Genomic DNA, 16,293 nt, shown 5'->3' on the forward strand with positions numbered 1-16,293 from the left:
TGCCAGTTTGCTATCCATTCTGCTACTTGTTCCTTCACTCTCATTCTCCAATTTCTTATCGAAGGTTCTTTAAATGCCCTTGTATATTTTTCTATTCCATCATCTTTGTTTCTATCACTGACAAGTTAACTGGAATTGTTTCTTTTTTGACTATGGGATGCGTTTAACACATTTATAGATTTCAAATGTTTGCCGTTCTGTTTTGTAGATAATCAGTTCATGATATTTAACTAACAAAAAAGCCTGCATTTGTATAACCGCGACTGAGTAAGCAGCAATTAATGCAAAGTTTGCAGACCTATGGCTATTACTATAGGTTAGAAGTGAATATTTCCATTTGTGTTTGCAGGTTATTTAACCAACATGCTTCAATTTTAAGACACTAAGTTTATTTGACCCAAAATCAATTTAATTTGGACAAAATGCTCACAAACCAGAAACTTATTTAGAAGGGCTATGTGTACAAGTTGCACAAATTATTGTATTTTTTTGAAACTAGATTATACTAGTTTTGTTTTGAAGTAAAATATTATTGGGCCTTCTGTTTTAAGGAAGAAAACATTGGAGCCTTAAATAATGCTATATTGAGCAGCGATTGTTTGAGTTACAAATATGATCACTGTGGAGTTGTACCTAGTCGCTCCACTGGCTGTGCTTGTACATTGTGGTGGATAATCGCAGCAGTCTCTCCATTCTGCGCCTGTATTTAAAATAAATCTCGTGTTATCGTTTTGAAGTAGAGTCCTCCACGTATATACATATAATTTCACAGATTAAATTGCTACGACAGGCTGAAATAGTTGTCATTTTGACATCCCCGATACATTATAGTTTGGATCGGCTGTGTCGGTAGTTGATCCCAGCCCAGAGTACAATAACATTCTATCGTACTTTGGTAGGGTTTCCTTTCGATCTTTTATCGTTGCAAAAAAATGGACCCGTCGATTGTTCGGGCCACTTGACTGCGTTAGAAAAGGTTTTGGGGGCAGTGTAGTAAGCGAAAGCTATCCGGAGCGCGGACATATAGAAAAAACGAATTGTTTTAGCCCTGCGGTGTACATTACGTAGTGTAAAAATGTAATATTAATTTCTCTCGAGTCTTGCCCAGAAGAAATGCGGCAGCTCAATCCACGTGCTAATTCCACCCCAAATTAATTAAATAAAATCGCATTTAAAGAGATCATCGTGCAAAACATTCGTATCTGATAGCAGTAGGAAACATAAGATACTTGTCTATTTTCAGAAATGGGGAAGAACCATTTTGATTTATATTTACGTAGACAGAAATCTACAAATTAGGACATACCGCATTGAAATCCTGCTACACTCCCAGTAGATCATGTGATACCGCTGCTCTAGCCGTCCGATTTCTGAAAGGTAAATTGATGACTGCGTCCAATGAGAATCTTACTAGGGCTGATGTCCTTGAAATAATGAAAATCGTGCAGCAGTAACAACAGAAGATTATTTTGGGAAAATTAGGTTACACTTTAGCGCCGAATTGTGCAATTTATTATAAACCTGGCAGGTCGTTTTTGTTATTATTGATTTACTCGGCTAACATTTCAAACCTTTTCTTCGATGTCTCCCGCCATTACGTGGGTCCTTTCGATCCCAGTGATGTGTCCCGCCATTTTACAGCATTGCGCCGCCAGTCGGCTGCGAGATTGCAGCAACGAGAGAACTTGGAAGGCAGCCACAAGGTGTGTCCAGTTCAGCTCGTCATTGAGGGAAAACGCGCTCAGTTGCTCTCAGCATTTCCTCCAAAGTCCAGCCTCTTGTTAAAACGACCGTGACATTTCAAAGTGTACACGGGCCTGTAAATAGATAGCAACGTTTGTGTTTAATGAAGGTTCAAACCAGAAATAAATCAGATAGCAGCATTCACTGACATGTTTGTGAAAGTACGGCTTGCGGTTTTCACGGTCAGCGATGGTAAAACAGATTTTAACTAAGTGATCAATGTTGTCCCCTATTGGTTATGCTGCCTTGTGTTGCAACCATGCATTATAGCTGGAACTTTAAATAATATTTCACAACTTAATTGCAAAAGTATCGTTAATAAAGCACGCATCTGTCTTTCGGTTCTTCCATGGCGTTGCTCACCAGAAATGGGAATATCAATAGTATTTCTGGGTGAGCCAGGAAATAACTGACACGAAAGGAAGGGTGTGCTAAATGTAACACTTTATGTGGCAGTTTTGCTTTGGGGAGGAGGAGTCAAACTTCAAACATTTCTGGAATTTGGTGTCTGGTAAAATAACTACTGTTTACAAATTAAGGTGTTGTTTAGTACATATCTTGAACACTTAAAGCCATAACACCAAGCTACAGCTTCCATTTGTACCTTCTGGATTGTTTCATGATGGTTTTGCAAAACATTGTAACAATTAAGCTTTAATTTCCATATCACTAATTTCCTACACTATCAACCAGAAGTTGAATGCAAATGTGCAAAACAAGGCTACAATTTATACCGTGGGTGATTTATATACTAAATTTGGGACCTTTAAAACATCATAATTGGTCTTTTTAAGTTACAACATATTTACTGGGCACAGAGGTGTGAAAATGGGTACGTGGGTGAATTTTACAGAGGCTGGGGTGGGAGGATTATTTCTCAACTCTCAGTAGAAATGTTAGCCTTGAGCCCACTGACCTTAAAATCAGCTGCCCCACAGTAATAATATGGTGGGACAACCGTAACAGGTGAGAGTGAGACTTCTGCCCCTCCAGAACAGGAAACTCCACCCTTGAGATCTGACAGTTAATCTGATTGGCCAGCAGCCGAGTAGTCCCAGCAGTGCTAAAATGCAATAGTGGCTGCTGCTGGGACTACAAGGAATCCCAAGAAGGTAATCCATGGTTACAGGACTTCGAGGTAAATGTGGGTTTTTTGGTCAGGGAGGGATTGAGGACGGGACCAGAGGAGTGGGTTGGTATGGCCCGGGGGTGGGGGAGTGGGAGACAGGAGACATGGGACCCCTCTCCCCCTTCCCGCCTTTAACCACGGGTTGGGAAAGTAGCAGACCACTTTCCTCACCCATCCCCTATGAAAGTGGAGGCAGAATGAGGCCTGTAAGTGGCCTTTTATTGGTAATTTAAGCAATTCAGTAAATCTAAGGGTGGATGGGCTGGCTGATGCCTTATCAGCCCTCTGTAATATGGGGGAATAGCTCTAGGTGGGCGGGAAGGCAGTGGACTAGGCACATGTTTCATTTTAGGTGCTCTCCTCCGCCTTCAAATATTCCCAGGTGGGAGGGGAAGGCAAATTTTAACCATGGTAATTTTCATTTGAAATGGCAACCCCAATAACACAATTGAGTTTATTCAGTGACCAGCTGAACCTCACGGATCAGTTAAGTCCCAAGTCTGTTTTGACTTGGTAATTGATTGCACAGTATTTAGTACCATTCACAACTCCTCAGATACTGAAGCAGCCCATGTCCATATTCAGCAACACCTGGACAATATTCATGTTTGGCCTGATAAGTGGCAAGTAACATCCACCTTGCATGCATGCCAGGCAATGACTATCTCTGGCAAGAGAGAATTGAACCATTTCCCCATGGCATTCAATGGCTGAGAGATCTATATATATTTTTAATTAAAACATTTTTTAGACTACCCAATTCTTTTTTTCCCAATTAAGGGGCAATTTAGTGTGGCCAATCCACCTACCCTGCACATCTTTGGATTGTGGGGGTGAGACCCACGCAGACACGAGGAGAATGTGCAAACTCCACACAGACCGTGACCCAGGGCTTGAATCGTACCCGGGTCCTCGGCGCAGTGAGGCAACAATGCTAACTGTTGCATCAACGTGCCCTCCCTGGCTGGGAGGTGTTTATCATTAATCAGAAATTTTGACTAGACTAACCATGTAAATACTGCCCTACACAAGAGTAGGTCAGAGGCTTGAAATTCCATGGTGAGTAACAAACCTCCTGACTCCCTAAAAGCCAGTCCACTATCAACAAAGCACAAGTGAGGAATATGATGGAATATGCCTGGATGAGCGTGGCTCCAATATTCTCGAAGCTCAACACCATCTAGGACAAAACAGCCCACTTGATCAACACCATTCTACCACCTTAAGCATTCACGCCTTCCACCACCAACACATGGTGCTCTTTCGACAGCTCCTTCCAAACCTGTGACTTTTGCCACCTATAAGGGCAAGATGCATGGGAGCACTACATGCAAGTTCCCCTCCAAGCCCCACACCATCCAGAATTAGAACTCTGCAGTGGTTCAAGGTGAATTCCCACCACCTTCTCAAGGGCAATTGAGGATGAGCAACAAATGCTGGCCTTGCATGTGAAGTTCAGATTTCATGAAAGAATGAAAAAAAATCCTCAGCCAATGGGGAGCAGTTGGGTTATCATCTTCTGGGTTTGGATGGTGAAATTTGCTTACCTTTTTGTTGCCAGTATAATGACTCCTGCTGGAATGACTCCTACATATAGCTGTTTTTAGTTTATTGATATGTGGCATTTCCCTGGACTCCAAACATGTGGATCTAGTGCAAACAATCTCAATTGTAAAATTAAGTTGCCAGATACTGCAAGTCTAGCAAATTTACTTTGGGTAGTCACTGGCTATATAAGACACATTTCGAGAACCAGTGGCCCTAGCAGACCAGTGTCAAAATAGTCTATGTGTTATCAGGGGAGAATAGAATCAAGCTCTCCTGCGGTATGAATGAAGCATCAGAGAGCAATCAGCACCCAAAGAAAGAAAGACTTGCACTTTTTACAACCACAGGACATGTCAAAGCACTTAGTACCTAGTTGACTGAATAGTCCCTGTTGCAATATAGGAATAATGGCAGCCAGTTTGTGTACATCAAGTCCTACAATCAACAAGGACCAGATAATCTAGTTTAATGGCGTTAGTTGTGAGATACGTGTTGGATCAGGACACCGGGAACAACTTCCCCACTGTTTTATCACTTTAGAAGACATGTTGGATTTGGTTTAAGACTCATCTAAAAGGTGGTACAGAAGGATGCTCCTTCTGTACTCTTCTTGAGCATCAGTCTTAATTTTGTGCCCAAGCCTAACCCAAATCTTTCTCCCACAAGTGAATGTGCTATGACTGACCCATGGCTGACATGTGCAAGAAATATGAAAATTGAAAGCCTCCAGGGAAAGAAAGGAGACGATTGACTACAGTTTACAAATGACTAGATATAGAGATATGATGGACAATTATAATTTATGATGTAGTAATGTAGGTTATGAGGTTTTCTGTATTTTGATCACTTTGTTTAGAGATTATGTTTATTTATAGCATTAATTCAGTAAATGGCAAGTTTGTTCCTTTCTATCAATGCTTTTTTAGTATCATTTTTAAAAAAGTAATATTTTGACCAAAATTAGTTTAAAAAAAAAAAACCTAGAACAGAAGAATTAATTAAACTGATGAATAGATTCTGTATTGCACTTCAGTGAATGTTGGATATCATATCTGGCCATTGCTTGTATGCTCGGTGATCAATTTTCTGCCTCAAGCCTAACTTTGTCCGCAGAAGAATCCATACATAGATTAATTTAATTAAACAAGGGTTTGCATCAACTTAATGTAAATTCAACATTTTATAGTGGCGCAGTAGGAAATGGTAGATGTTCCTTTATGCAACGATATTACATATCAGTATAAAAGTCCAGATTCTGGTGGTCAGGCACATTATTTTGCTGTGTATTCAAGAACTGGGTGTTAAGAACAGCTTTAACCATCCCATCTCCCCACACACTCTCGAACTACAAAAATGATGCTCACTCTATGATATTAGATAAACTTTATTGAAGACTCTTCAGGTGCTAGTTGCGCAATGTATTTCCATTAGAAATTTTGGCAATATAGAATGCACTGTAAAACTGCAAACACATTTCTTTCTACTGTAGAAAACAAAATGATAAAAATGATACAATATGAATTTGCAGATTATTTTACAAACCTTCAATTGTATCGTGCTGACAGGTTTATACTGTGCATGTTATATATGGTTGTATCCTTGAACAGTTAAATGCAACTTATTTACATTTAAGATAGTTATGCTAATTCTTTTTCTTTTCTTTTACTTTCAGATATGGCCGTGTGGAAAGTGTCAAAATTCTTCCCAAAAGGGGCTCAGAAGGTGGAGTGGCAGCCTTTGTGGACTTTGTGGACATCAAAAGTGCGCAGAAAGCGCACAATTCTGTCAACAAAATGGGAGACCGGGATCTGCGAACGGATTACAATGAGCCTGGCACTATTCCCAGTGCTGCTCGGGGATTAGATGATACCGTTCCTATAGGAACACGTACTAGAGAGGTTTCAGGGTTCAGGGGAGGTGGTGGGGGGCCAACATATGGACCACCACCATCACTACATGGACGGGAAGGACGTTATGAACGGAGACTTGATGGGTAAGTTCCAAGGTTTCTCTAGGCAGGGTTTTGATAAATAGTGTGGTGAGAAGCAGCAACTCATGTATAGGTTCCCCAGATGGATTTATTGAGGAAATCTGTACATTCGTGCCGTTGTTGGATATGGAAGAGAATTGAAACCAGTAGCAGTTCTGGCCTATTCGCAGTGGATCTATCCTGCAGCTGGCTGGATGACTACTCCTGGGATAAGTTTGGTTAGTTTGATGGAAGGTTTCTGTCAGTTAATATGGAGTTAACCCTCGTAATAAGCTTCCTTTTTCTCCCTGGATTGCAAGCAGTTCCCTCTGGATGTATCCCTTCGATCGAGTGGCTATAATATTACAGTCTGGTACAACTAACCCGAGGAATATTATGGGATTTCCAGACCTACATTTTGAGGCAATACTGAAGTACATTGAAGACCTTCTGCAGTATTATATTTGGCTTTGGTTTAAACATAAAGTATTGATGCACATTCTTTGGATATGAAATACGTCTATGAAGTATTCTTGTGATCTACTATTTCCCGGAAGGATATTACAGCCAATGATTTTCAACAGGAATACATGCAAGGAAATCTGAAGAATGAGGACGTAACAGATACAGTTGTCATGGGTCTACAAATCTTTACTATTTATTTTGATTCTCCCTGATTGGATCTTATGGATATTTATGGGCTAAAGATAAAATATTAGAAACTTTTAAAACATTTGGAATGCCATTTTACCCGTATAATGGAACAGAGGTCATTATCTCTTCAACATTGGATTCTCTGCACCTTTAAGTAGTTGTATGGCAGAATGGATTACCTGGTTTGTGTTTGACACACTTCTTGATTCTACCTTGTATCAATGGACTATCAAACAAGGGAAAACTTAGTGGATACGTCACATTTTAATTTCCAGATCAAATGTGAAAAGATTTCATAAGAATTGAATGGCTACTGACTGCTAGAAAATGGAGAATAAATGCCTTCTACTAGAAGAAAACACTGTGCCCTGGGAATAACGGGTATAGTTGCTTAATATCGACTCGAATTGGGATACATCAATCTACTGACACGCATCAAATTGAATGCACTTCGCCATCTCAGAAAGGTCTTGGGGTTTGGGAGTTACTTTTTAACTTTGGGAGCTATCTGTTTTCAGGCGAATGCACTTAACACTGGCAATGGAAGTTTATCTTTCTTGGGCGTTCAATTTTCTTGATACAATCCCCAAATCAATGCGGCACTAGCACTATCCGAAGTTGGATTACCCCTTTAAGAGGGGACCAAATTGGGAATATTTGTACACTTTTCTCTCCCTAGATTTAATTGGGATTTAGGCCGTGTTTACTGCAGTCTAAAAAGGTTGGTATGTCCTGCCATGTATATCTTAGCCCCTCTCCTAACCCAGTCAACCCTTCCTTTCCACTAACTCCAGTAGTCATTAGCGCTGCTAGAAATTCAAATTCACTTTAGCCAATAGAATCTCACTTACTTACAGCTCTATTAGCTCCTCTGCCTGTCTCTGTGTCTTTCATGAATTAGGAGTTTGTATTTTTTTGTATGTTAGCTGATGGCAATAACGCTTTGGAATCAGCTTGCTTCTTCTGAATGCTGAAAGGTCAGTGTAAAATGATTCCACAGAATGTTGTAAGCTCAGTTCTGTAACTGTAGCTTATAAAATTTAGTCAAGTTGACACTATGTGTAGTTTAGTGCTTTGCTGCTCAGTGTTCCCTGAATCTGTAGAATGTTTAAAAAAAAAAAAAAATGTTTTAACAGCTTATGTAAGAGATATGTAGCGAGGATAGGGTCAAAAATGGCCAGAAAATGAAGTAATTTAAGAACACTGTGTAGAATAATGTAAAATTCAGAAATTAAAATGACCACATTTCTTTACATAGGTAGCACATAGACTAATTAACTTGCTAAATATTTTGCCTATGTTGAATCAGACTATCTTTTAACAATCTTTTGTCACTCCTTAATACATGATAATTAGGAAATACGATTAGCTAAATAAAATTAAACAAGTATCACTGCATTTGATAGTGAGGAAGTAAATGCTTAACTGTATAGGATAAACATTGGAAGAAAGCAGTTGATTTAAAAAAAACTTTTCTTGAACAAATATATGAAGAGTGAATCAGGCTAGCTTTTGTTGTCTTTTGGACTTCATAAGTCCGTGGCAAGCAACCAACAATGTTATTTTTGGTACAACTTTCAATGTTCTGCATTGAGGACTTCACTTGGAAATTTGGGCATAGAGGTTCACATTTCAGCAAGTGCAGTCTGATCCTGTTAAAGTGACTACAGAGGTTTATCCAATTTGAATATTATAAAATTGAAGCACCATCATCTAGTATCGATAATCAGCACAACTGCTGCTGCTGAATTCCTGCTTTCTTCCAAACAAGAGTTTTCCAGTTAAACACTGGCTACAAGATGTTTTTTTATCTTTGTAGTTTGAGATTTGATTGTCAGAGCCCCTATGGATTGATTTGGTATATGGCACAATGTAAGGACTTCCTGTACAGTTTTTAAATGATCAACTGTGTAATTTAAAATAATTGATAGAGCAGAAGGAACAGACAGTGGGAGTATTCATGTACAAATACCAAAAACTTAAAGTATAATACATATATTATTGTCTGTAAGCACCTGGGAATTGGAAACACAAACTCCTACAGATGATTAATTAAAAAAGTTAAAAAGAAACCTGATCCAACTATTTGGATAGATATTGAATACATCGCTATTGCTAATTTCTCTATTGTTTCTCTTGCTCTTTAGTTAAAATCCAAATGCTTATTTTCCCAGAGCTTAGAAGGGGCAATTTGGGGAACTTTTTGCTATCTTGCTGATGCTTGACAGATTCTTATTTTTTCCTCCTCCTCCCCACCCCAAACACAACACAGGGCTTCTGATAACAGGGAGCGTACTTATGATCACAGTGCCTATGGACACCACGATCGTACAGCAGCAGGGTTTGATCGCCCCAGACATTATGAACAGGATTACTATAGAGATCCTCGAGATCGAACTATACAACATGGAGTTTATTATGGGTCAAGAAGTCGAAGTCCAACTCGATTTGAAGCTCATGATCCACGTTATGAACAAAGAGGGAGGGAACAGTTTGCAATATCAAGTGTAGTGCACCGAGACCTCTACAGGGAAGATATTACGCGGGAAGTAAGAGGGAGACGACAGGAAAAAAATTATCAGCACAGCAGGAGTCGATCCCCACATTCCTCACGGTCGGGAAACCAGTCCCCACAGCGATCTAGTCAAGCATCAAGGTCACGGCGTTCTCCCAGTGGCAGTGGGTCCCGGAGTAGGTCATCAAGCAGTGATTCAGTCAGCAGCAGCAGTAGTACCAGCAGTGACAGGTAGGTGGAGAGGAGCATATCCCAATAGTTCCCACAATATGACATCAGAGCAAAGGGAATCATGTGGATATTGTTTTTACCAGTCATCGGAAGAGGTGAACTGTACAAGTCAGTAAATCAACACTGATTGTTATTGCCTGTTCTTTATACTGCTAAATTCTTGTTTTAATCTTTTTTTCCTGAGAAATTCTGAAAATTGTGTAATTAAATAATGGGAAAAAAATAGCATAAAAGCCTGCCTTAGCAAAACTTGCAATGTACCTGTGTGATACAAAAGTAATGAATGCGTTCCCACTGGGATTTCAATAAATTGTAGTACTGAAGAACATTTTCATGCACTTACAACTGAACTGTGGAAAGCATTTAGCAGTTCAGTTGCCCTTTGGAAAATTAGTTGCACCTGGAGGATAATTTTATACACACTAGAATGAATTACTGGTGAAGAGCCATTTGAGGTGGAAAGATAATTACAAAGCTCCCCACCCCTCCTCCCATGAGTTTGGTACCAATAAGTTTGGCAACACTTGATTACCACAGATGAATGATGTTCCATTCAGGGTGAGCACTCCACTAAGGTAGTGCATCTGTTTAGAAAAATAGCTTAGCATTATTTAATTTATATATGTTAATGCACCCATTTACTTTTGGACTGAAGGTAATATGTGACATTCCATGTCTTGTGCTTATAACATCATGAAACGCCTTACTTAATCTACTGCAGGATATACAGATAGTGGCAAGAGAGCAACATTGCATTTTCATACAAAATGTATAAGCTATGAAGCCATTTTCACCAGCACCACTTTGTCATCACTACATACATGACAGCAATTTGTTGATTCACAATGAGAAAGAAACTACACAGAAGTAGCCTGTTTTGGGGAGGCACTAGGAGCTGTGACGATTGGAAAATGTTAGGAAAATTGGATTCTAAATATAGTGGGAAATTTTAAAGGGTTAAAAGCCCGAGGTTAGAATGTGTTTGTTTAAAAATAATTCTGTTCTGGAGGCTGGGTGCTTTTAGCAGTAGGTAGATGAAATTGACACAGGAATGTGTTTTTCAGTCTGGGCTAATGCATTGTGGTTTGCCTGGGGAAGTCCCAGGGGAGGCAATGTGCTTTGCCGCCTGCAGAGATGTTATTTTTCAGCTTGGGGAGATAAAATCTTTGCTGGGTGGAGCCAAGGAAGTAAGAGAGACATTTTGAAAGCATTAGAGCGGCAGTTGGTGGTGAAACTTTGGACTTCTGATCTGCCTGATGCTAAGTCCACGATTCTCCCACAGTAAAATAGATTGAGAACTGTATGTTTATTTTCTTGTTTAATGTGAAATGGAGTAGTAATGTTTAAAGTTTAAGTTGTAAGCTGTTCTTTTTGGGTGTGAAGTTAAAAAGTTTGATATTGTAGTTATAAAGTTTTGTTTTAAAAATAACCAAGCCCTATTTCTTCATTTAATCACTCCTGGAACGAATCATTCTTTCCGCAGTCTTTCAAATAAACTTAAAATATTGAGGATTGCGGTCCAGTATCCTAACAATTGTTGGGGTCTGGTCTGGGATCGTAATAACATTGGGGGCTTGTCCGGGATCAGGATCGGATTCTTAAGTATAATTCCTTGTTTGACTTGGGATTATTGAAGTTAAAGACTGTGTGTGAGGAATGATTGCAGTCTTTCAGGTTTTGAAATTTAAATAGGGAGTGGCAGGAGATAGCTCTTTCAGTTGCCAATGTTTTCCTGGGTATGGAAGCGATTATTCGGGATGGTTTACAAAAGGAGACAAAGCTTTTGGGTTTGGTGGAGAAGCTGCAGTTAACCTTATCAAAAGAGGTGAGAAAGGTAGAGATAATACAAGCCGTAGCTCAATATTTAAATTTGCCGGAGACGCAGCCTGAATTATTAGAATTAGCTAGAATTAAAGAAGTGAAGAAATTGGAAATGGAAGCAAAGGAAACCGAGAAATTGTCAATGGCAGAAGAAAAGGAGAGATTGGTAATGGCAGAAGCCAAAGAAGAGGAGAGATTGGCAATGGCAGAAAAAAAAGAAAACTTTAATTGTAATAAAGTTGGACATGTGAAGTCAGTGTTGGTGGCTTAAGAAAAGTACTGGGAAGACAGCCTCAGTAAAAACAGGATAGCCGGTGTGATTTATTACAGTGGGGGAAAAACCATTGTCCCAGTAGAAGAAGTGCAATAGAGTGTAGAGCCGGTTCAGAGGTTGGTGGATAAGCAGGCACCAGAGGGTTTTAAGGATTATTAAAGCTTTATTCCTGTGTAAAAGATGGAGTAGGAAAGAAGATTAAAATCTTGAGGGATACAGGAGCGTCAGTCTTTAATGGTGAGAGGTAAGGAGATAAGTAGTTTGGAAGGAGTATTGCCTGAAAAGATGGTAAAATGTTCAATTAGTGGTGAGAGTGTGTGCCACAATGTGAGGTAAGGGGTAAAGTTAGAGAGTCTGGTGAAAGTGGTGAAATGGCAGTAGGAGTAATAGAAAAATGACCTTTTTCAGGAGTACAATTTATCCTCGGTAATGATATAGCTGGATCGCAGGTGGGAGTGCACCTACTGTGGTTGAAAAGCCAGTGGAAAGTCAAAACAACCAAGATGTTGCAGAAAGTATACCCGGGAGTGTTTCCTGATTGTGCGGTAACCAGATCACAAAGCCACAGGTTGAGACAGGGTGAAGAGAACTTGAGGAGTACCGCTAGGGAGGCTGCGATTCAGTTGTCAGAAACCATGCTTGATCAGAAAGTTAGGAAAGAACAAGGGCAGGTGGTGGAAGAAGCGGATATCTAGTTCAAGCAAGGTGGTTGAATTGCAACAGAAAGATTCAGAGATAAAGCAGTTATATCAGAAAGTACATACGGAAATGGAATCTGAGTGTATACCAGAGTGTTATTACATTAGAAGTAATATATTAATGAGAAAATGGAGACCGTACATATTCAAGCAGATGAGACTTGAGCAGAAGTTCATCAAGCGGTATTACCGGTGGGTTATAGAAAGGAGATTTTGCAGGTAGTGCATGAGGTTCTAGTAGGGGGTCATGTAGGAGTAAGGAAAACTCGAGCAAAATTCCAAAAATATTTTTATTGGTCTGGACTGCATAAGGCTGTAGTTGAATTTTGCTGTACATGTCACAAAGTCAGGTAATAGGAAACCTCAAGCAGTAATCAAACCAGCATGTTTCATACCCATTCTAACATTTGAGGAACCTTTGACTAGAATCCTAATTGATTGTGTGGGACCACTGCCTAAAACCAAAAGTGGGAATCCGTGTCTGTTAACCATAACGGATGTGCATGGGCGTGGCATGGTAGCACATTGGTTAGCACTGTTGCTTCACAGCTCCAGGTCCCAGGTTCGATTCCCAGCTTATCACTGTCTGCGGAGTCTGCAAGTTTTCCCTGTGTCTGCATGGGTTTCCTCTGGGCGCTTTGGTTTCCTCCCATAAGTCCCGAAAGACGCACCGGTAATTTGGACATTCTGAATTCTCCCTCTGTGTATCCAAACAGACGCTGGAATGTGGTGACTAGGGCTTTTCAAATTAACTTCATTGCAGTGTTAATGTAAGCCTACTTGTGACAATAAAGATTATTATTGTTATTACTAGTTTTCCGGTGGCAATTCCATCAAGAAACATTATATCTATGACGGTTGAAGAGGAGTTAGCCATTTTCTTTTTAGTAGATATAGGGCTGAATTCTCTGCCCCGCTGTGCCACATTTCTGCCCCGACCTGCCGGCGGGATTCTCTGTTACGCCGGCCGGTCAATGGAGTTTCCCATTGTGGGGCAGCCAACCCCCAGTCGCCAGCAAAACGGAGAATCCCGCCCATGGACTACCAAAAGAAATTCAATCAGATCAAGGATCCAATTTTATGTCTTAAGTTGCTCAAGGTAGTTATGGATAGGAATAAAGCAATTAACTCAAATGGCATATCATCTGGAATCAAAAGGAGCATTATAAAGATGGCATCAAACTCTTAAGACCATGTTGAGGGTACATAGTCAGGATTATCTAGAAGATTGGGATAAAGGAATTCCATTTATACTATATGTAATTAGGGATGCACCTAATGAATTGACTAAATTCGGTCCATTCATATTGATTTTTGGTCATGAGGTGAGAAGATCACTTAAATTGATCAAAGAGAAATTGGTGAGTCAGCAGTCGGAGACTACATTGTTGGGATTTGCGGCAAACTTTAGGGAGAGGTTAACTAGGGCTGGTTAGTTGGCTAGGAAACATTTCTAATTGTCACAACAGATAATGAAAAAAAAGAGACAGATAAGAAATCAAAAATTTGTAGTTTTATTGGTGCGGAGAAAGTACCAGTATTGTTACCAATGGTAGGTGAACCATTAAAAGTAAGATTTAGTGGGCATTATCAAATTGAAAGGAAATTGAGTGAGTTGAATTATTTGATAAGAACACCAGACAGAAGGAAAACTCAGTGTGATTTTTTTTTAGTCATGAGGCAGGACGGCATGGAGGCACAGTGGTAAGCACTGCTGCCTCACAGCGCCAGGGACCCAGGTTCAATTCCGGCATTGGGTCACTCTGTGGAGGTCGTACATTCTCCCCATGTCTGTGTGGGTTTCCTCCGGATGCCCCGGTTTCCTCCCACAGTCCAAAGATGCGGGTTAGGTGAATTGACCATGATAATTTGCTCTTAGTGTTCAGGGATGTGCAAGTTAAGTTATGGGATGGACGAGGGAGTAGGCATGGATAGAGAGCTCATTCGATGGTCGGTGCAGACTCGATAGGCCGAATGACCTCCTGCACCGGAAGGATTCTATGAGTGTTTCATGTTAATATGCTCAAAAGGTATTTTGATAGAGAAGGAAAGAAGGATGAAGTGTTAGTCATTGTAACTCAGGGAGAAGAGATAAATCCAGACAATTTTGAAGTTGATATTCCTCAAATTAAATTGAATAATGAAGTATTTAAAAATTGGGATAAATTGAGTTCACTGTGGAGGAAAATTAAAATGACCTAAAAGAGTTATTACAGTCACATAGAGCTATATGTGGGAAGAAATTAGGAAGTACGAAAGTAATTATGCATGATGTAGATGTAGGAAATGCTATTCCCATAAACAACATCCATACAGGCTCAATCCACTAAAGTTAGCACAGGTGCAAACAGAGATGGCTGATTTATGTAAAAGCCAGACAGAACTTCTCGACAGAGTTAATGAAGAAATGAAGGCTTGTCAGCAGCTGGCATTGGAGCCTCATCAAGCCGGAGGTATCAGTGTTGGTCATACAGAAGAGAAAGCTAGCTTGGAAAGGCAGATTTGGGAAAAGAATTGAGATCCAGCAGCAAATTGCACAGGAACTCCAACATACCAGCAGTCGCCTGCATGAACTAGATGAGGAGCAACAATAAATTCAACAAGAGAGGGAATTAATCACAAGACAACAGGTTGCAATGAAAGAAGATGCAGGAACTGTGGAGCTCCAAGAGCAGTCAAATTCCTATCATGGTAGTGACATGGGGTGATGATTCTAGAATCTGGTCAGGAGGGACAGATGAAGGACTGGAACTGTCACCGTTTCACAGAGAGTATCTTCGGTGGTGGAATACTGAATCCGGAGGCTCAAGAGCTGCTACAAATATAGCCAGAATATTCAGCAAACTTTCAGCATACAATGACTGTTGTCTTGCTCTGTCTGAATGCACCAGCTGTTTCCAATTATTTTTGGCTATCCTCAACAGACCCCAAAGGAAGAAGAATACAAAACAGTTGATAAATGTGAAGAATTGATGATGAATGCTGCAGTGTTGACAACAATCTGTCTTACTATCAAGTGAGGTATTCTGCTGACAGGACCAGGCAACTACATATAACTGAATTATTGATCAAGCTTTTGTTTTGTAACAATATGGACGCAATCTTGGAGGCTGCCCGTGTCTTTGGAAATCTCTCGCTCGAAGAAGTGTATAAATTTATGATCATGACAATAACATGTGACAAGATTAAAATGAATTATATTCATGTTGGTATTTGCCAGTTTAAAAATGTGAAATTATATAGCACAGAGAGTACAAGTTGTATATCATCTTTATGCCTACCATTAAAGGGGTTTTAGAAAAATGAAGCCATCTGTTTAAATTGCTGGTTCATTTTTTTAAGGGGGAGGTGTGATAAGACCATAAGACATAAGAGCAGAATAAGGCCACTCGGCCCATCGAGCCTGCTCCGCCATTCAATCATGGCTGATATTTTCTCATCCCCATTCTCCTGTCTTTTCTCCATAACCCATATCCCCATATTAATCAAGAGATTTACCTGATATTTGGAAAATATTAGGAAAATTGGATTATAAATGTAGTGGGCAATTTAAGAATTAAAAGCCTGGGATTAGAATGTGTTTGTTGAAAAATAATTCTGTTCTGCAGGTCCTGAATGGTTTTATCAGCCAGCAGATGAAATTGACAGAAGAATGTGTTTTTGGTTTGGGCTAATGCATAGTGGTTTGCCTGGGGATGTTCCCGGGGAGTT

At 39.9% G+C, this 16,293-nt stretch overlaps 1 protein-coding gene and 1 long non-coding RNA gene across 10 annotated transcripts in view; one reads left to right on the plus strand and one right to left on the minus strand.

Annotated features, from left to right (window-relative positions):
• Window positions 1-16,293, plus strand: part of LOC140392741 (msx2-interacting protein-like) — a 123,452-nt gene that overhangs the window by 21,335 nt on the left and 85,824 nt on the right. For 7 of the 8 annotated variants that reach the window (XM_072478307.1, XM_072478311.1, XM_072478309.1 and 4 more), the window contains exons 2-3: window positions 6,093-6,413; window positions 9,316-9,789. In XM_072478307.1, coding sequence (XP_072334408.1) covers window positions 6,093-6,413; window positions 9,316-9,789 — 795 coding nt within the window. The remainder of the gene's footprint in view (window positions 1-6,092; window positions 6,414-9,315; window positions 9,790-16,293) is intronic. The other variant, XM_072478314.1, reaches the window with a different exon arrangement.
• Window positions 373-1,897, minus strand: LOC140392744 (uncharacterized). Of its 2 annotated transcripts, XR_011935420.1 has the most exons (3): window positions 1,572-1,897; window positions 1,307-1,424; window positions 373-700 (listed from the first exon to the last, which is right to left on the minus strand). It is a non-coding gene; the product is annotated as an uncharacterized lncRNA (long non-coding RNA). The 2 variants fall into 2 exon arrangements; XR_011935419.1 differs by lacking the exon at window positions 1,572-1,897 and having other exon boundaries at window positions 1,307-1,565.

Source organism: Scyliorhinus torazame, chromosome 16 (genome assembly GCF_047496885.1).
Source record: "Scyliorhinus torazame isolate Kashiwa2021f chromosome 16, sScyTor2.1, whole genome shotgun sequence".
Taxonomy (NCBI): Eukaryota; Metazoa; Chordata; class Chondrichthyes; order Carcharhiniformes; family Scyliorhinidae; genus Scyliorhinus; species Scyliorhinus torazame.